Source organism: Bactrocera tryoni, chromosome 4, assembly GCF_016617805.1.
Source record: "Bactrocera tryoni isolate S06 chromosome 4, CSIRO_BtryS06_freeze2, whole genome shotgun sequence".
Lineage (NCBI taxonomy): Eukaryota > Metazoa > Arthropoda > Insecta > Diptera > Tephritidae > Bactrocera > Bactrocera tryoni.
In genome coordinates this window covers 75,498,293-75,519,731 of record NC_052502.1, presented here as the reverse complement: position 1 = coordinate 75,519,731, position 21,439 = coordinate 75,498,293, and the positions used below count along the sequence as shown (strand labels likewise).

Below are 21,439 nucleotides of genomic sequence, written 5' to 3'. Positions count from 1 at the left end.
TTGCTGCTGCTTATTGAAAAATCATTCATTAAAATTATTATTATTATTATAGTACTTAAATAAGCGGTGAATTCGGAAAGAATTAAAATTTCCCAAACGACGCAGTTTCTGTTGCATTCTGAGCAATCAAGAATCAGCGCGACAGGCAACGGCAAATGCCGCTGTCATACTCGTACGCGTTTAATGGCAGGAAAGCGCTCGCATTGCTCTACTTGCATGCGTCAATGCAGCAATAATTGGAGTGTTAAAGACATGCAGAAATTAGAAAAATATTTATGTGTAATATAAGTATATGGTATGTACAAATAAAGAAAGCGTGTGCTTTGTCATTGAAATTTGCACCGTTATTACAACACTCATTCAAAATGATTAATGTGCAAATTTGATACATTATATACATATGTATATACATAAGTATATATATATGTAGGTATGTACATATATAATATAGTATATACTTTCTTCTATATATACATATGTTTGTAGCTCGAAAAATAAGAAAAATTGGTTCGTGTCTAAATGTAGCATAGCGAAAATCATCCGAGCGGAAGCCGTGAAATGACCGACAGCCCTTTGTTGTGGCTTAACTGCTGCCAAAAAGTAAATATAATGTATCTAAGTATGTTGCTTATATAACACAAATTGGCAGTAATATACATAAGTATGTATATACGTACATACTATACATACATATGTATGTATGCATACTAATTGAATTAGTATGCAAATTTTATGTTTTTGTTGTTGTCGAATTTTCACATTTTTCGCTTTTGCATAACTAAATTTGATCATTATTTTTTGAGCGAATCTTCAGCAGCCGAATGTTGTAATTTGAGTTTATGTATAACGAAAATGATTCGCGAAATTTTAAGAAAATAATTTTAATTGTTAAAAAAATCGAATTTAATCGAAAGATGAAAACAGTGTTGAACGTAAAATATACCTCTTTTATACATTCTACTACTTATTTCCTTTGATTTCAAAGTGCTCTAAAATAAATCGTATTTGGATAATATCATAAGATCCAAGTATACGAAAAACTCGCTTTTCTAATAAGGATCCGGATAGGGCTCTTAAACTTTGTCCGGAAATTTGTACACCTTTCATCTCGGTAGAAATATAAACACGAAATCAATGAAGACCTCGGTTTTTTAATACGGATCCACATAGGGATCTACAGCCCTAAGCGGAAATTTTTACACGTTTCATCTCGTTGAAAACATAAACATGAAATCAGCGAATAACTCGGTTTTATATAGAATTTCTAGAACGTTTTTACAAATTATGGATCCTACCTCGGTATTTCGAATCAAATTTTGGTTTTTTCTTAAAAACAATTACTAAATATCATAAATATTGGGTAGTCGAAAAAGTCTTTTCGTATTGCTAATCAAACTTCAACTTAATTTTTTTTGTATTGTATTTATAGCGAAATTCTTCATTATTTTCACTCATTTTTGAACTTTTTTCAACTCCCAGAATTTAATTTTTGTTTGTTAAATGAAGCTTAAAATCTTACCTTTCCAACACTATATGGTATGACGCAATGTGATTGGTAGCACTGGAGATATACGACTGCAACGATATTTATTGACAAAATACGAAAATACTTTTTCGACTACCCAATATTAATTCCGTACATATGTATACACTACTGTATATTTCCCTACAAAATCGTGGATTTTCCAAGTGGAACATAAATATGCAGTGCTACATACGTATCTACATACATATGTACATACTCGCATGTCAATTATGCATTTTTCTATTTTATTGCCTTTAATTAATTTTCTTCTTTGCTGCATTTGTGTAATATTTTCGCTTATTAATGTGAACATGCATAATATGCAAATAAACTCACACACACATAACTATGTATATAATTTTTAATTATGAATGTTACAAATCATAATAGTTCAAACATACCTTTATAATTACGACGGCTGTCATGATCAGCTGTTGGCGTATGTTGTTGCCGAACGTCATTTAACAGTTGTCTGTAAACGGAAGAAATATGTGGCAAGCGTGCTCGAAGGAATTCCAATGAGTGTCAAGAAAGTGCTAGAAAGAGATTCAAGTTAAAAATAAGTACAGGCGGGCGAAGAAGCAGATTTACTCTGTTAATAAATGTGTGACTAAGAAAACGATGCTCAGGTGCATGTCATTATGACTGAGCTGTAGGGTAAATACATACATATGTATGTACATACATACAAACATATAATATAAGAAATATAATAAATAATAATTATTTTTTTTATTTTATAGTTCAGTGCATTTGCATATTTATAACATTAGTATTGTATAAAAGTGAAAAAATATAAAAACAAAAGTAAAAAAAACATTTTAAGAATATAAAAAAAAAACATTTAAAAAATAAAAAAAAAATAATAATAAATATGTATATAAAATAAAAAAATGTTAAAATGTGTATATACAAAAATAAAAAAATAGAGAAAAGGTTTAAAGGAAAGAAGACATTAAAAACAAAATAATAAAAAAAATTAAAAAACTTAAAAGTAAACAAAACGTAAATTTTTGTATGAGTGTTCGTATGTATGTATGTATATCCATGCGTTTTTTTATTTATTTTATTAGTTCATTTATTTTAACTATATGACTAACATTTTGTGTTGCGTTGCAGCAAATTTTTCGAAAATGATTTTTGCACACAAATGTAGAACCCATTATACCTATTTTAGAAAACATTACATACATACATACATATGTACATACAATCTTTTCCGCAATTATTTGACAATTTTTTTTCGAAAGCGTAAAAGAGAAAACGAATCCACTGCGCAAGACTGCTTAATCTAAACGCTTCGTTATGGCAGTGGTTCTCAAACTTTTTTCAAACAAAAAAAAAAAAGTACAAAAATTCAAAAAATATCATGTAATTTAACTTCCGCTTACAATTTTCTTATTTCTCTTAAGATTATGTGTTATTGCACAATATTTTACTATTCGCTTTTTCCTACATCTTCAGCAACAGCTGCTTGTTTACAAAGTGAAATGCATACAGAGTTTTCAATTTTACAGCAAATGCGGACTTTGTGACCTCACGCAGCAATGTCTGGTGAATTTACGCAATATTCGATTGATTAAGAGTTACAAAGAGCTGAATATGCTGCTGGCCGCACTTCGTATGTGACATAACATTTTAGATAGAGTATACTAAGCAAGCAATAAGACATATTTACATACATATGTACTATGTATATACAGACAGTATTAGTAATTAGTATTATTTTTCGATCAAAACTCCGCTTAAGCTGCACATCTAGTGTGACAGCCTAAACAAGACTTTTTTTTATTATAAACTAAGGGTGCCCCTTCAAAGAATTATAATACAATTTATACTAATGTGGGGTCGATCGTCCATAAATACCTGTTAAATATAAGACGAAAACAAAATTAGAATAACCAACGATGCCGAAGACGTGCAAGCATTCCAAAAAGAGAAACTCTCACAAAAATCGATTCTACGTTACCGAAATTGAGTTTATCCTGCCAAGAATTGTTATTTCCGCGATCTGATCCTATTCGGATAGGTAAGTAACAAGTAGCAACGCATTCCAAAAGATTATATGCTGAAGATCGAGTTACAGAAAGTGAGACAGTGAAAGAGCCAAGATTTCTGAGTCCAAGTGTCAATCTTAGGCCCACCGAACTAGTCAGCATGCAAACAAGAAAAATTATTGGTTATTAAAAACTCGTCCCTAATCGGCCATTGCTGCTAATATGCTATTTTTTATGTAAAACTATCATTATTGCTATATTTTTATTCTTTTTTACTATTACTTTTATTATTATTTTATATTAAAATTGTTTGTATTATTTTTTTAAATATTTTTTTATTCTTATTTTACATTAAAATTATTATTATTTTTTTATATTTTTATTATCATTTTATATTAAAATTATTTTATTATTGACGTGTGCTCTTCCGATCTAATTTTTATTTTTTTATATTATTTTATTATTACTGATATTATTATATTTTATATTTACTATCATTTAAAACAGATGAATTTAAATATATCTTTTAGCTTTCTTTCCTTATACATACATACATACATAAGTACATATTTTCAACCTCAGCGAGTAGTGAAATTATTACACGAAGCACCGTACATTCCTGAACAAGCAGAAAGAAGAGAAAAACCAGCACCGGCAAACAATTCCATAAAAAAGAAATAAAATTAAAATCAAAACTGTGACAGTACTTACAACTGAAACGCACATACGCCATACATATGTATATGTATGAGAGTTTCTTCACACAAAACTGTAGTTTTCCCATTGAAAAATAGAGCAAAACCGAAACCAGCGGAAAATTCAAATGAGCAGAAGCCAAAGTGTTCATTCAAAACTATACACGCACACACACATACACGAAATGTATGGCAAAAGAAGAAGAAGAGGAAGATCACACCGTCAATAAGCTGAGCAGCCGCACAATGAAATACCGAAGATGGCAGACGGCGTGAAATTTTCGTATAAGAAAACACGAGCGGAGAGTGTGTGAACTCTTGCCATTGTTTTGGTTAATAAACTACTTTCGGTGTGGTTGTTGTTATTTTAAATATTTGTGCATATGTATGGCCGGTGCTGCTCCTCAACCGAATACAGCATTTAGTAGAGGTTTTCCGTTAATATTGTTGTTATTGCTATTGGACTTTTCACATTCAACTGCGTATAAAAACCAAAGCCACACCACGAATTCGAGCAATCTAAAAACGGCAATCGTCCGACCATCAACAAAAATAAGCGCACTGTACAATTGTATGCTTTGGCACGAAAATAATTTAAGAAAATAAAAAACTAAATAAAATTTTAAAATTCAAGTGAAGAAGTGCACAGTTCTACGCAGGCAACAAACGAACGTGAACATAAGCGTAACGTAACGGGTCTGTTGTGAAGGAATTTATACGTAAAAAAGCAAATAATTGATAAAAAATAGCGTAAGCATAAAAAGAAGAGAACAATTTTTATTAAAAAAAAATTAAGAAAAGTACTTTTTATTGCACAAAAGCATTCACGCGCATTCCACTGCGACTTGACAAAACGCAACAAGAAAAAGAAATAAAACCACTAAAACATTACGATCGCGTGCGCGCTTTACTAGCAACAACTACCGCTATCGCTTGAGCTGCTTTCGCGTGCAAGTGCGTGTTAGACGCTGCTGGGCGTGCGTTCTGTTAACACCTTCGTAACATAGGCGCGCATTCATAAATTGTGTGTTTGTGTGTGTGATTTCAATAATATTGGTTGAATTGCGTGAAAGTTTGGCGCAACATAAGACACATTTCCGCTTGCTGCAAGCTGCAACACGTAAAGCGATCAAGCAATTAAAAACAACTCAATTAAAAAACAGACAATTGAAGAATTCTTGCTGCAACAAGTTGATTGAAGAGAACTACAACAAACAAAGCACTTGTACAGCAATAAATATGGCAGATGTATCGCATGAATTGGGCGCACTGCGTTTTGTGGTGGTAAGTGGCGGCGAAAACGTTAATTTACACATACTTATACATACGTACTATGTATTTATGCAAATGAAGCTTGAGTGTGACGCATGGAGTTGGCATTTGGGGAAAGGTATTTCGAAATTGACTAGAGACAGTTTAAGGGCATGAGAAAAAGTGAGGCAAGAAAACAAAGTGAATTTACGGCAATGCAGGCAAAGAAATATATGCACACTTATAAAAAAAAAATAAAAAAAATAAATAAAAAATAAATAAAATGTATTTATTTTAAACTACAAATAGAAAAAATATTTTTTAAAATTTAAAGACATTAAATTAAATAGAGCATACTAAATGGAATAAAAGTAAATATTTAAAAACTAATAATAATTGGAAAATAAAATTAAACTAAAATATTATTAACAAAATAAATATTATATTGATAATTTAAGAAAAAATTAAATTTAAAGAATTTTTGGACAACAAAAAAAGGTTAAATAAAACAAACAAAGTACTGCTTCACGAAAATAAATTTTAGCGATATAAAAAAGTAAATAAAATCTTCGGAAAATATAACTAAAAAAATAAATAAGAGTAAATTAATTAAATATAAATTGATAAATAAAGAAAAATAATAAATTAGAAAAAATGGAAGAAAATAAAATTAAACTAAAATATGATTAACAAAATAAATATTATATTGATAATTAAAGAAAAAATTAAATTTAAAACATTGTTAGAAAGTTTAACTAAAAAAGGCACTTCATCACGGAAATAAATTTCAGCAATATAAAAAAGTAAAAAGAAAATAAAACATTTGGAAAATATTAAAAAATAATTTAAAAATATAAAAAAAATTAAAATTATAAAAAAAATGAATAAAATATAAAATGATAAGTTAAGAAAAATATTGAATTTGAAAAAAAAGATAAAATTAAACTAAAATGAATAAAACTCAATTAAAAAAATATATATAAAATATAGTGATAATTAAAGAAAAAAATTAATTTTAAAAAATTGTTAGAAAGTTTAACTAAAACAAAAAAACACTGCATCACGAAAATAAATTTCAGCAATATAAAAAAGTAAAAATGAATCAAAACATTTAGTAAATATTTAAGAAATACATATATAAAAAATTAAAATTATTAAAAAAAAAATAATAAGATATAAATTGATAAATAAATTTCAGCAATATAAAAATATATAAAGAAAATAAAATATTTAGTAAATTTTTAAAAATATATAAGAAATTAAAATTATTAAAAAAATTAATATTTTATTGTTGATAAATAAAAAAAAATATTAAATTTGAAAAAAAATAATAAAATTAAACTAAAATAAATAAAATTTCTTTAAAAAATATAATATAGTGATAATTAAAGAAAAAAATTTACAAAAATTTTAGGTAACAAAAAAAACTATTATTATTAAATTACTATTATGAAAATAAATTTCAGCAATATAAAAATAGTAAAAGCTAAAGATAAAGTAAATAAAATAATTAGATAAAAACAAATAAATAATATTAAAAAAATATACGTTATGTTAGTAAATAAAGAAAAATATTGAATTGGAAAAATAAAAATAACTCTAACTGAAACAAAAAAAAAACTACAAAATAAATGATAAAATTACTAAAAAAAATATATGAAGTGAAATTAAAAACAAAAAATATTAAACTACATACTAATTTAATCAAAGTTGCGAATTTCTATTTTATAGCATTTAAAAAAAAATGTTGTTGGACATACATATGTACATATGTACATACCTACATATATTTCGAGCGTATAAGAATCCATCTGGTTAAATGTTATTTGCTTTTTCGTAGTTACTCCCCCAATATTTACAACTTTTTCTTGTTTCTCAAGAAAAAAATTCATTTGTGTGACAGACAGAGTTGCAATTAAAAGAGTATGTATAAATGAGAAAATAAAATCGTGTACCAGACCAAAGAATGAAAAAAGTAAAGCATTTAAGAAAATATTTATGCAAATTCAATTAAAAAATCTAATTTTATAAAAGCCAAAAACCTGAATTCATAAAAATATTAGCTAAAGCAATAAAAATATATATACAAATAAATTTAAATAGATACAACATTTGTGCTAGAGACCAGCAACGAAACGAAAAACACTAACAAAAAGTATGTAAAGATCTTTCTTGGCGCCTTTGCTTAACGAACGCATTCATAAGCCGCACGTTAGCGCATCCAATGCGCAGCGATCCCAATTGAAAATATAATTAAAAAAAAGCATTATGCAATGCACAAAAATACCAAACGAAAGTAAAAAATGAAGAATGAAACGGCACAAATACAAGGCTTAGTGACGTGTCGTGCGGTGTAACGGGGCGTATACGTAATGCGTTCGGGCGTAACAATTGATTCGACGCCATTCAATGACACAAGGTGTGGCAAATTAGATAAAAAAAAAGCTTTTGTTATACGCATTATTGCGGTATATTAATGTATTGTGTAATTTATTTAGTATTTCTGAATTTAAGCACTTGGAATTTGAAATGCTTTTGTCAGCACTCTTTAATATTTTATTTTTAATATTTTTCTTTTTTTTACTTTAATATTTTTTATTTATATTTACAAAATTTTTTTTATTTTTACTTTTAATATTTTCTTTTTTTTTATAACATTTTTTAATTCACAAAAATATCTACCAAATGCTTGCTTTCTGTTTGATTGCCCATATATCATAAGCAAGTTTACTTATATACTAACAAATTTAATATATGTATGTATGTTAATATACTATATTTAATTTTGTGTGGACCCATAATTTATTGTTTAATGTAGATATTTCTGTCTGCTTTGGGGTTAACAGCCAAGTATCTACATTATATTTGTATATATGTATATATACATACTATATATTATATGCCACATCTTGTATTCCATTCGCAAACTTTATTCGCTTTAAATTTTTTCAAAACAATCACACAAGTATTTTTATTATCCATTTTATTAAAGCAAAAACATTAAAGGCCAATGTTTAATTTTATTAGTTGCCAAAGAAATGAACTTCGCTTGAGTAAATGACGTTGTTTGCTCATTTGTATCTATAAATGTACTAACAAATATTAAAATTTTTGTTTTATTAATAGCATACTTTATGACCGGGGTTTTTTTGGTTTTGAAAACATTTAGAGAATAATTTTAGTCAAAAAAGTATTTTAAATGCATACATTTTAAACAATTTGTCAAAAAATTGTGTTATTAAAAATGTAAGATAAAAATTTCACAATCAATTATCAAAGTATGTAAAAATTAAAAAAGAAAATAAGAAAAATTAAAAAAGAAATAAGAAAAATAAAAAATTAAAAATTAAAAAAAAAATAAGAAAAATGAAAAAAAACTAAGAAAATTTTCAATAACAATTTCTTAAACTGAGCAATTTTTCATTAATTATCTAATTTGAAAAGTAATATTTTACTCAATACAAGATTTAAGCCATTATATTATACATATGTATGTACATATGTATATATGTACATACTTGTCCCATGTAATAAAAAATATCATACCTGTTTATTGTTATATGCTTCTTTACAGAACGATTATTTTCATTCTACACAAAAATAAATAACTATATTCACTGCATTTAAAATACGCAGCTTGCTCACAATTTTAGCTAATATTTATTCTACTCTCACGCTCAAACAAAAAATCAGCCAAATCTATTACTATTTTTCATAGAATAACTTTTAATTAGTAAAAATTCTGCGAATATTTCAAGCAATTCAAGTAACGGGAATTTTACAGTAGCAACACGTGACGTTAGCACATTTAAGTGAGGCTCCAATAATAAAAAGTCAATAGCAAACCATTGTGAATAATCGCAAGCACGAGATAATAACACGGCGTTTACACGCGGGTTTAAATGACATTCGTATTAAATTAAAGACTATTATCAAATAACATATTTTTAATATTGAAGCGTAAAAATTGTTTAGAAAAATGTTGGATATATTGTAAATTTGTGGCAGACATTTTCTCATTTACTTATGAAATTTCTTTTAGTATAAAATGCTAGCACAAAACTACTTTTTAAAAGAAAATTGAATGCTTTATATATGTACATGTGCACTTTTACATACATATATAATATATATAATTTAATTTAAAAATCTCGTTTAAAAAATAGATTTAAAAAATTGTTAATTTGGGTATTATCAGCATGTCTGTTATGAGTGTACGCAGTCATAGTGCGTCATTAGCGCCACATTTGACGTCTGCATAAGTACACGCCTTTCGCTCAGCTCATTATTTGGCGCAGTAAAAATAAAAAATAAAACAAAAATAAAAAAGTTAAAAACACGCTCTAATATAGCACACCCACATAACATTACCCATTACCTAGATAGGCGCCTAGTACATTTTCAATCGGCAAGAAAATTGCCAAAAATCAAAAACAAAAAAAAATACATGGATAAAGGAATGTCTATTCATAAAAATATCTAAACTACAAGCCGCACACAGCCACAGAATCGTCGCCATGACAGTGATCACTTGCCGCTTGGCCGTACGTTCACGTTCATGGTCCAACGTGATCATAATCATTTGTCGCCACCCAGGCGGCAGTCGCCTCAAATACTCAGCCGCTGCCTGTTGCTGTGTTGTTGGCGGCAAAAATTCAATTGACGCATCGCGCCAAGTGCCAAAACTTTTAGAGCTTTCCAACAGCAATGAGCACACACACTCTTAACGGTTTTTCAAACTTGCAAATTTTCTTTTGAAATGTGTTTTCAAATACATGTACACACAGTATTTATTTTTTTTATATTCGTTTGTCGCCAACTTAAGGGGTGTGTTATGCGCATAATTTTCTGGGTGCTCATATGAGTGGGTGTGTATAAATTGGATACACATACATACATACATATGCATGTATGGAGGAAAAAAACTTTATTTGCCAAGTGGACAAATTTTTCACGATCACTCTTTCGTTTCGCTTGCAATTGCGGCGTAAGTGAATAATTGAAAAAAAATCGGAAGAAAAACAAAATACATTTGTATATACATAGATTTAGAAAAAATTTCATAAATTGCGACATTGCAAAATGTAGCATGCGGGTGCAAATTAAAGACAGTGATCTTGTATACATTTTGTTTTTCTTTTGTTTGCTGTTTTCAATGTCACACTTGTAGTTCAAACCAAAAGAAATTCCATGTGATTTTGTTAGGAAATTGCGTATGTTCTTATAACGGTAAATTTTTGTTAAAAAATAAAAAAAAAATGAAACTTTGTGAGACGTAAAAGAAATTTCATTTAGTAATGATGTTTTATTTTGTTTGTTTACAATTTGCAATTGTGTTAGGCTGGTTTTAGACCTCAGAGTAAAACTCAACGAAATAAACAAAACGCAGCAGCTGATTTGCTAGTAATTACCTACTTTATATATTTAATTACTTTTAAAATTATGTTAAAATTTCTATATGTCAATCTAAAACTACAAAAAATTTTTAGCATTTTATAAATATTATAATATTAAAAAATATTTGTCAAATAAGCGTCAAAAAAGACTTATGAAAAATTATTTTGTTTCTAAACAAACATTTTCGCATATTTTTAATGTTTTAAATTTAATCGATTTTTATTTTTTTGAAATTTTTCGGCATTTGTTTTTCGCATTTTTTCGAAACTTTTTTTTGAATATTCATGCTTGACAAAAATTCAACACAAAGCGCATTTGTAAATCTTCTTCACTTGTTTGTGCGCAATATTCATTGCCAATGATTTATCATACGCGACTGGTGAAAATGCCGCAAAAATGCTTGGAATTTTCATAAAATACATTTAACTAATTCCATATTTACAGACAAGTGCTCAGATACGCAAATGTAAATATAGTATTGAAAAAGCACATTTTTTCGAAAGCTGCGGTGGCTTAACAGAAAATATAGTGGGTGTTTTTGCCATAAAAAAATTAAATAAAAATTTTTGCTTAGAAAATAAATATAAAAATTCTTCTGCTTCTTTACTGACGGAATAATTTAAAGAGAAAATATAATAGGAAGCACTAAAAACTAAAAAATTATAAAATAATGAAAAAATAAATAATTTATAAAAAAAAATTCTACTAATTTAAAATTTAATTTTAAATTATATACATAAATTATATATGTACTTATATAAAAATTAATTTTAAATTATGTATATAAATTATATACTTAAAATTAATTATTAATTAATTAAATGTTTTTTTTTATAATTTATTTATTTTTTTCATTATTTTATAATTTTTATTTTTTAGTACTTACTATTATATTTTCTTATTTTTGAGCATTAAAAAGTGTCAATTACGTTTAAAAAAAAAAAAATGTAATTGACACAATCATTTTAAAAATAATAACTTATAAAATTAATAAATATTTAAAAATATAGTTTAATAAAAATATGATATAAGAAATTTTAAACGAAAAATAAAAAATAATAATTAAAAAACAAAAATATAATACTCAGTAACAACTAGTTGCAAGAGTATAATCAGTACAAATGTCAGAACTGTTAAAACGATACAGAACGTAATGCTGCGTCGCATAAAAATTGTTAACACAATGCCGGAAAAATCGTAAAAATCTACAAACGACCTTTTAATAACGCAGTTGCGAAATTTTGTAATTTTCTTACTTTTTCTTACTTATTGGCATTCATACGCATATCAACTCAATCAAAAGCCCACTTTGATAGACAACTTGTGGCCTTTCCGCCTAGTTTTGCAAGAGGCAAACTGATTGATGCAGCTTCCGGTTTGTAAAAATTCCTGTCTACATTTGTAAACTTAAAATATTTCGAATATTTCATTTTATTTTTTCCTTTGTATTATTTTTTATGTCACATGACTCACACTGTTTAGGCTATGCACAATTTCTGCACGTTAAAGCTTTGTTGCTGCAGCTGTCAGACAAATGTAACGGTTAAGATGCATATAAAATAAAATAATATATACATATTTTAGTAAAGTGTTTCGCCTATAAAAATCAATTTCACATTTGTTTAGTATTTTAATTTACAAATTGTTTAAATGCTTTCTTGCACACAAACGCACACATATGTGTGTATGTATGTATACTGCTGGGCGTGTGTGGGCACAATAAAATGCACATTTTGCACATGCGGTCGAGCGCAGGCTCATTTAGCTTGGCCGCAACGAGGCTCGGTGTTTGCTTGTTGGCATTTGCTGAAGGCTAACACACGTTGCAGGAAATGTAATTTATGTTTTGGCAACTGTGCGCGCTCATATTCGCATATTTTTGTGTATGAATGTGGCAGAATATGTCTATTGGACTTTAGTACCCTTTTTATGTGTACAATACTTATAAATCGCTAAATGTGCACGAAATTAGCGTAAAATTGCAGCGCAGCCGCTTACAGCAACTACCGAATACACGTGTTCGCATGCTTTTGGCAATAAATCATTATATGTATATATCGTATGCATGTATGTATATTCCATCAAAAATCTAAGCAACTTAAACTTAAAATTATTACTTTTTATGGCGTCTACAATTAGACAAAGGTGAGCCATTTCACATTGTTGCAACCTTGAGCTGTTTTTTCGTGCGAATTTCGTTTGCAACAATAAAAACAACTATTGCAGCTAAAACGATAACCGAAAAAAGTAAAAAAAAAATACTGTTATGCCATTGACACTTGCGCTTTAAAAATAAATCAAAATTCACTGGCAAGCGCAGGGTTGCACTTTTCTTTCTTTTGATGTAGCACAGGCAACTATAATTATTTACAATGCACTTACACGCATACATACATAGATGCATACATACATAACATGCTATGCAGGTGCATAAAACGAAATTTATGCACGTCACCTGCTGCCATTTTGTGCGCAAAAACAAAAACAACCAACACTTGTGGGTGTATTTTAAATAAATCAGCCCTTTCGCGACATTTAGACAAATAATTGAAAAAAAAGTTCGAAATGCTGTTACTACGCGCTGCTAATGTTTTGATTAATTGGCGGAATGCATAAGAACAAGCATGAAACAAAATGAAAATCACGCATACGCCCGGTGATACACATAGCGGTCATTAGAGAAAAATGTGAAATTGGCTCTTCAAGCAAGTACTTAATGAATGGACTTTGAATGAGCAAACTTGTGAATGAATGATGAAATTGTGTTTGAGAATTTCAAATTATGACACAAAAAGTATAAAAAACTAGAAATAAAAAAAATTGAAATTAATTCTTTCTAAATTACGTGTTGTAACACCCTTCAACAATGCTTTCTTTATAGCATAAAAAGATATACAAACATCTATATTTTGATTTTAATAGCTCAGTTTTTATAGTCCGATCTCAATTATATGCTCGGGAATTGTAACGTTGCTTGGGGACTTGATTTTGATAGATCACTTTGCATATGCTATAGTCGTCCGATCTCAATTATATGCTCGGAAATTGTAACGTTGCTTGGGGACTTGATTTTGATAGATAGCTTTGTATGGCAACTATATGCTATAGTCGTCCGATCTAAACAACTTGTCCGGAGATTGTAGCGTTGTTACGGTGAATAATGTGTGCCAAGATGTCTTGTCAAACGAAAAAATCCCATACAAGGGCTTGATTTTGATCGGTCAGCTTGTACAAATATGTATGTATATGCCAAAATGGTTCCGACAAATGAGCAGCTTATTAGAGGAAAAGAGGACAGAAAATTAGGTGTGCAAAATTTTAGGCCGATATCTCAAAAACTGAGGGACTTCTTCTTCTTTACTGACGTAGAAACCGCTTACGCGGTTATATCCGAGTTAACAACAGCGCGCCAGTCGTTTCTTCTTTTTGCAAGGTGGCGCCAATTGGAGATTACAAGCGAAGCCAAGTCCTTCTCCACCTGGTCTTTACAACGGATTAGAGGTCTTCCTCTTCCTCTGCTTCCCCCGGCGGTTACTGCGTCGAATACTTTCAGAGCTGGAGTGCATTCGTCCATTCGGACGACATGACCTAGCCAGCGTAGCCGCTGTCTTTTAATTCGCTGAACTAAATCAATGTCGTCGTATATCTCATACAGCTGCTCATTGTTCCATCAAATGCAATATTCGCCGTAGCCAACACGCAAAGTACCATAAATCGTTCGCAGAACCTTTCTCTCGAAAACTCTTAAGGCCGACTTTTTAGATGTTGTCGTCGCCCATGCCTCTGTACTATATAACAGGGCGGGAATAATGAGTGTCTAATAGAGTTTGGTTTTTGTTCGTCGAGAGAGGACTTTACTTCTCAATTGCCTACTCAGTCCAAAGTAGCACTTGTTGGCAAGAGTTATTCTGCGTTACATTTCGAGGGACGTATATTCAGACAAATAGACTGACGGACATGAGCAAGTAGACTCAGCTCATTACGCTGATCATTTATATGTATGTATATCCCATTATATTTTTGTCCGGGTTGATTTTCATTCAACTTGTTTAATACTCTGGTGTTCACGCTCAGTGTCTGTGGAAGCATGCGAATTTGGTCATATCGAGATCATCTCCTAATAAATCACTTTGCAACAAAATACCGTTTGAAAATTCAAATTATTATGAAAAGTCAGTTTTAAAATGAAAACTTTTAAAATTTCCTAACATTTTTTTTATTCTGTTTCAAAACAATAACAAAGTCTGCACATCTTTCGGCCAAACAACCTTAAAATTAACAGTAAAATCACGACTTAAAGCACACAGCAAATGCCTGCCGGCGTCATGTCTCAAGTATTTAACAAACTACTAGCAGCTACTGTCAAATGGACAAAAAAATACTAATCGCTCTTCTCCAACTCCTTTTTTTACTCTTCAGGACTCGCCGCTCTCCTCTAAGGTGGCAATGTTTAACAAACAAACGCAACAACATCAACAGCAACAGCTTTTGAATCCCTTCTCCACGGCCAATGGACGTGTGTCGCCAAAGCCGACTTTCTCCAAAGACGAATACGGCAAGTAAGTAGCAAAAAAGACGGTACCCTAAACCACAGCATATTAATATATTTGTACTTTATTTTCCCCCAGACCCTTGGCAGGCAGTTTGACAGAAATGCGCGGACAGAAAGCGAACATGCATGTGCTCCGCGAAATGCTGGAGTTGTGTCAAATCATCGACTCAGAAGGCTACAATGTCAAGGACGAGCCGAAAATGCGTGTCATACCATTCGGTGAGCTCTTCAATGTAAGTATCTCAAAAATCTTGCGTTGCGTCAACACTGTAACGAACTTCTTGCCTGCTTCCTTACACACACAGATTTACAATTACATCTCCGATAAAGTCGTTGGCATTTTATTGCGCGCGCGTAAACATAAACTACTGGATTTTGAGGGTGAAATGTTGTTTCAACGCCGCGACGATGACGTACCCATTTTTTTACTCAAGCCGATTCTAGAAATACGTCAAGAGCTTGAAGCCAAAATAGAGGAAATAAAACGCGGCGGCAGCCCAGCGCCACAAGCCACGTCAGTGCTGCTAGATAAGAGCGCACACAAGCAGAAATTGGGCTCGCGCAGCTCCACGCCCTCCGCCTCGCCAGCACCGTCAAAACCGCCAACGCCAGCACAATCAAAGGCGCCCACGCCCGCACAGTCGAAGGCCTCAACGCCTGAGCCCGCCGATTTAGCAAAATTACCGGTAGCGCCCGCCACAACAAGCGAAGCAACCGCCCAGCCAGCAGTTGTTAATAATACACAAGCAGCACCACCGGCGGTTACCATCACTGCTGCACCAGCTGTGGAGGTGTCTCAGGCAGCAGAAGAAAGCGAAACCATTGCTAGATTAGAAGGCGGTCAGGAAGCAAAGACACCGGCAAATAGGGAAGAACTTCCAGCGCGTATCGATATTAATGCGGCCGAAACGGAGATTAATGTTAATCAATATACGACGCCCGAGTTGGAGCCAGTGATTGCCGAGCATGCGGGTGTGCCGACAGCTACTAGCGCGGCGGCTGCTAACAACCCGAATGCGATTGAAAATGCTGAACTGCCAACGATCGTCGTTGAAACGACTGGCGTGCATACGCGTACGTTGCCAACGCTGCAGGAGGGTGCTGCAGAAGCAGTACCCGCGTCGACTACCGCGGAGGCAAGCGCCGCAGACAGCGCTACAGAAGCGGCGGCAGGAAACAGTGAGGCACATCCCGAGGCATAATTTACTATACCAAAAATAGCAGTTTTTCGCGATTTGAAACATTAAGCTAGTTAAACATACTATATAAATACTACCCTAAAGTAGGGTTAGGTTAGCGGGGTACTACTTAATTGCATGTAAATTCTGAGTTAGCAAATGCAGTAAACTAATTACTAGTTTAGACATTAGCTGCAGTATTATAAAATATTGTAAAGCGAATGTATGGTGGAGACACAATAATTGGCGGTCAAAAATTAAGCTGAGCACTAAGTTGGCTCAAATTCAAACCGTTAAATTTGTCGTTTTCGTAAATTTGCGAACGGATGGTTGTCGCACACATACATACATATAATATAATAATTTGTACATAAAATTTGCTGTAGTTCGTGTACTTAAACAGAAAATTATATTTAATACAAGAATTTGATTTATATTTCAATAAAAAATAGTATAGACAGAAAGTAACAAAAACAAAATAAAATATCGCTCTTACTATAATGTTCTCTTTCGTTGTTGTTGTTGTTGTTGTTGTTGTTGTTGTTGTAAAGGCAGAAAACATGCCTGAAGTAATTTGAAGTAATGATACCGAGATGAAAATATTAGTCTTTTCCGGTTATGTGGACCCGACTGTCTTGGGCAGGGAGAGAAAACCGAGGCACGGAGATGATTCTTATGAATTGTTGAAGAAAAACATCTGTAAAACATTGTTGTAGAGTATCGCGCCCCCTTAGGGGAACAATCTGCACTCCAGACTACAACAGGATGCCTTTTGATGTCTTCCATCGAACACCTGCACAGTGAAGCCCGTATGCTGCCAGTTAAGGCTCATAATGAACTCCTCTCCAAGCAGTTTATGCTGGGTTGCTTTAGCAGAAATCATCCCTGCAGTCACCTGCTTGGAGCGGAACCGCCTCTTAGGAGCATTAAGAGGTCCTTCCCCACCACGTTGACGACATAAAACAATACGCCGACCAGACTTCGGACGCAACATACTTCAGATATGCACTGACTGCCATTCACCGACTCTCTCTCAGTGAATAGCGTACTTGGAGTCATACCACCACCCAGTGCATACAAAGTGCCGCGAGAATCGAGAGTGACCTTTGCGCAGCTTCGTTCTGAATACTGAGTAGGTTAAACTCCTCCATATCCAGAATCGTTCCTGACATATCAAACATACATACATACATACATATGTATGTATATCCAGCGAGCAACGAGTCCTCGCATGACGCTAAGCATCTCTTTGCAAGCCCTGCTAACCCTACATATCTGACACCCCTGTCCCTATGGTCCGACCCCGTCTGAGAAGTACTTTTCTGGGCCTACCGTTGGATGACCTCGATGACAACTTATCTAATCCTGACCATCCTAACGTGGATTAGAGATACGATACGAGAACAAAATAGAATCGAAGATAAATTCCCAGAATTAACAACGAAATTCGTAGTTGCGAGAATGTTCGATTGGCGATTTTTTGGTTGCAATCTACTATATGTATAAGGGCTGCCGAATTGTGTAACTGACACGGTTCTAGTTAGAATGCTGCAGGGTAATGGCAAATGAGATATATGTAAGTAAAAATTTGTTAAATCCGATAATAAGGAGTGAAGCGTTAAGTTGTTGGAATTCAAATTAAAGATAAGTGTATAGCCCTTAAATTGGGACTCAAGAGTGAGTTTTAAGGAAGACAAGATTTATCGAGAAATCCGTTACAATACTTTATTTTATTTTCACTTCGCTAAATATCGATAATTTCCAAAAACTAGAAGAGAAACCTTCACTACTTGTATCTTGATAGTATCGATTTTTATCGATATAAGCACAACTTTTATCGGAAAGTCACTATTGTGATTGAATTGACAGGAAGAAGCAACATTGCATTTATTAGAATTTTGTTTACCGCTTCGGTGCGATTGTCAAAAAAAGAAGTGAAAGATTCGCAAATTTACAGCAACTTTCGTTTACAACTTTGGTTTGAATATAAATTCATTTGGCCATGGTCGAACGCATTGAAGATTTGAATTTACCAAACGCCGTAGTGGGACGCTTAATCAAAGATGCTTTGCCCGAAGGCGCGAATGTGAGCAAGGAAGCGCGTGCTGCCATTGCACGGGCGGCTTCTGTCTTTGTGATCTTTCTGACATCCTCATCAACAACGCTGGCGCGAAAACAGAACCACAAAACTATCACAGCAGCAAATATATTGGACGCTTTAAAACAATTGGAATTTGAAAGCTTCGTAGAGCCATTGTCGACCGATTTGGAGGCTTACCGCAAGGCCGTCAAGGATAAAAAGGATAAAGCAAAATCAAGCAGCGCTACAGCTGCCGCCAACAATAGTAGTGCAAACGATGAAGAAATGGAGACTGAGAAGACGTCGTAGGTGTTGAAAATCACACATGTTATTTATAATTGTATATGTTTTTTGACCAAATAAATATACGAACATTTTTCAAATATTATAGCGCTTAAATTAACACGGCATTTAATACGTACTTTTCGGCATTAGACTAAAAATTAAAATGATAAAAATCTACTATACTTGGGCTAAATGCGCTTTTAGCGTCATATTTTTACCAAGTAATGTATAATTAAATAAAAAATCTTACAAACCTCGAAATGCACTAATTAATCACTTCAGATTCCAAATCTTGCCAAAATGGTTCGGAGTATGTATCTGAATCGTCTTCATCATGGGATGAGGACTCTTCTGCTTCTTCATCAATTTGCCATTCTTCGTCACGCAGACGTGATATCATAAGCGAAGTATCTTGGTCTTGTTTATCGCCGCCGCGTGTTAACGCTTTCACACCTTTTAATGCGTGACGATCGTTAGGCTCAAGACTGAAAAAAGAAGATACAAACGAAATGCAGCCACTTATGTTTACTATATCTGTATCATATGTACATACCTCAATGCGATTGTATAATACTCAAGGGCACCGTCCAAATCTCTGGCGGTGCGACGCAAATCACCCAACATGCTGAAATATGAGGGATTGGGAAAGGATAAAACTTGCTTTTTCAACATAGCGCTGGCTTCTTGCGTTTCACCATTTGCTTGACACACGTCTGCCATAAGTGCTACAGCGACGGCATAATGCTCATCGATTTCTAACGCTTTGGCCAAGAATTTCTTAGCGCTTTTCTTTGCCAATGGATTATTGGAATGTAATAAAACACGCGCAAACATCTAAAATAAAACGATTTCACATTCAAACTTTTGTTACTTATTCATAACGCAGTTCACACATACCACATAACTGCGTGGTGAATTGCGAAAATAACGCACGGCTAATGCACACATTGCCTGTGCTTCGTCCCGTCGCTTTCTGCTCACATAGCAATGGTAAAGACCTTTATATACCTCAAAGCGGTAACTGGCAATGCATTGTGCGGTGCGAAAATAAGAGATTGCTTCAACACCTTGTTTTAGTTGCAAGCAAATACGTCCACGTAGTAATTGCGCCTCGATGTTGCGTTCGTCCAACTCGATTGCTTTCTTTGCAAACGAAATAGCCTTCACTATCTGCCCTGCGGCATAACAACTTTCGGCGACAACAAACCAATGCTCAGAGTTCAGCTCTTTTATATTGCCAATTTGTGCGGCAAGTTTATCTAGTTCAGGCAATTTCTGATTATATTCATAAACGACAGCTAACGGCATTAGAGCATCCGTATTATGTGGATTTACCATAAGTGCAGTCTCTAAATATTGTTGCGCTTGCATATAACGTCCATAATAATAAAGACTTTTGCCAATTAAAGTGAGTAAATAGGAGTTTTGATGAAATTTTGTGTTGTCGTTAATGGCTTGAAATGTTTTTGATGCTTCTAAATGATCACGTCCATAAAGCTGAGCGTGTGCCTTTATCCAGCTGCTCAACCAATCAATGTGCTTCGGCACCGTACTAGCTGAAATTTAGTAGAGTAATTTAAAAGCAATTATTTGGAAAGCGTTATATATATGTATATTTTAATACCATTAACCACCAATGAATTAACCTCTATGCCATCCACGCCCAACATCAATAGCGCTTCTATAGCCACCAATGCCATGGGACAATCACCTAATACTTCTTTATAAGCTGCTACAGCTTCCGCATTATCAACATTTTGCCCATAGTGACAAAGTTGCGCCAATAGCATATTCACTTTGGGAGTGCGGGTTTTCAAGGGCAGGGCGTGTAGCGTGCTTATGGCCTTATGGTCCTCACCAAGCTCCCTATAGCATTTAGCGAGACGGTAACGCGTCTCAAGTTCACTAAATTGTTCATGTGTTATCTCAATACTAACTATCTGGGTATTCTTAAAGCGCAACATAGTTTTGCGCATTAGTAAAGCGGCTTCATACTGTTTGCTGGCCAAACGATAATTCCGCTCATAGTAGTGAGCATTGCCGCTGAAAAGAAGCACTTGATATTCCATTTCGGGCGTAGCAACATTGCGTTCATTTTGCAAAAGTGTATTTAGCAAACTGGCGGCCGGTATAACACAAGAATACAACTCATTAGCATATAACTTTTTTATGTTAGCGAAAAGCACCGATTCCATTATGACTGAATTTTTGGAACTGCGGTTGGAATACCACGACGTTTAACGTCGAATTTAGTTAAATTTAATTTATAAATGGTTTTAAAGTTAATACAAATTTAACTCGCTTCCTCAATTTTTGAATGCCAAATAATTTCGTAAAGCAAATTGGAATCGTATATTATCGGATATATAACGCTTGTTCTTCCTCATGGCAAAGTTACAATAAAAACTCCGCTCCGTTAACGGAATTTTAGGCAAGCTTATATATACATACATAAGACATACATACATATATTTAACTT

At 32.6% G+C, this 21,439-nt stretch overlaps 3 protein-coding genes across 6 annotated transcripts; 2 read left to right on the top strand and 1 right to left on the bottom strand.

The window, feature by feature from the left end:
* Nucleotides 1–1,964: 1,964 nt before the first annotated feature.
* LOC120773584 (anaphase-promoting complex subunit 7) lies at nucleotides 1,965–21,397 on the bottom strand. Of its 2 annotated transcripts, XM_040102572.1 has the most exons (5): nucleotides 20,585–21,397; nucleotides 19,858–20,516; nucleotides 19,514–19,794; nucleotides 19,215–19,445; nucleotides 1,965–2,061 (listed from the first exon to the last, which is right to left on the bottom strand). In XM_040102572.1, the coding sequence occupies exons 1-4, from the start codon at nucleotides 21,153–21,155 to the stop codon at nucleotides 19,226–19,228; spliced, it is 1,731 nt and encodes a 576-aa protein (XP_039958506.1). In that variant the 5' UTR covers nucleotides 21,156–21,397; the 3' UTR covers nucleotides 1,965–2,061; nucleotides 19,215–19,225. The 2 variants fall into 2 exon arrangements, with proteins under 2 accessions (XP_039958506.1, XP_039958505.1); XM_040102571.1 differs by lacking the exon at nucleotides 1,965–2,061 and having other exon boundaries at nucleotides 19,073–19,445.
* LOC120773586 (putative uncharacterized protein DDB_G0290521) lies at nucleotides 4,638–17,053 on the top strand. 3 transcript variants are annotated; one of them, XM_040102574.1, is made up of 4 exons: nucleotides 4,638–5,501; nucleotides 15,285–15,424; nucleotides 15,494–15,650; nucleotides 15,723–17,053. In XM_040102574.1, exons 1-4 carry the CDS (start codon nucleotides 5,457–5,459, stop codon nucleotides 16,617–16,619), a joined length of 1,239 nt encoding a protein of 412 aa, XP_039958508.1. In that variant the 5' UTR covers nucleotides 4,638–5,456; the 3' UTR covers nucleotides 16,620–17,053. The 3 variants fall into 3 exon arrangements, with proteins under 3 accessions (XP_039958508.1, XP_039958511.1, XP_039958510.1); XM_040102577.1 differs by lacking the exon at nucleotides 4,638–5,501 and adding an exon at nucleotides 7,539–7,887; XM_040102576.1 differs by lacking the exon at nucleotides 4,638–5,501 and adding an exon at nucleotides 15,064–15,199.
* Nucleotides 18,490–19,058, top strand: LOC120773587 (DNA polymerase epsilon subunit 3). Its single transcript, XM_040102578.1, has one exon. It carries the CDS (start codon nucleotides 18,598–18,600, stop codon nucleotides 18,982–18,984), a length of 387 nt encoding a protein of 128 aa, XP_039958512.1. The 5' UTR covers nucleotides 18,490–18,597; the 3' UTR covers nucleotides 18,985–19,058.
* Nucleotides 21,398–21,439: the final 42 nt, after the last annotated feature.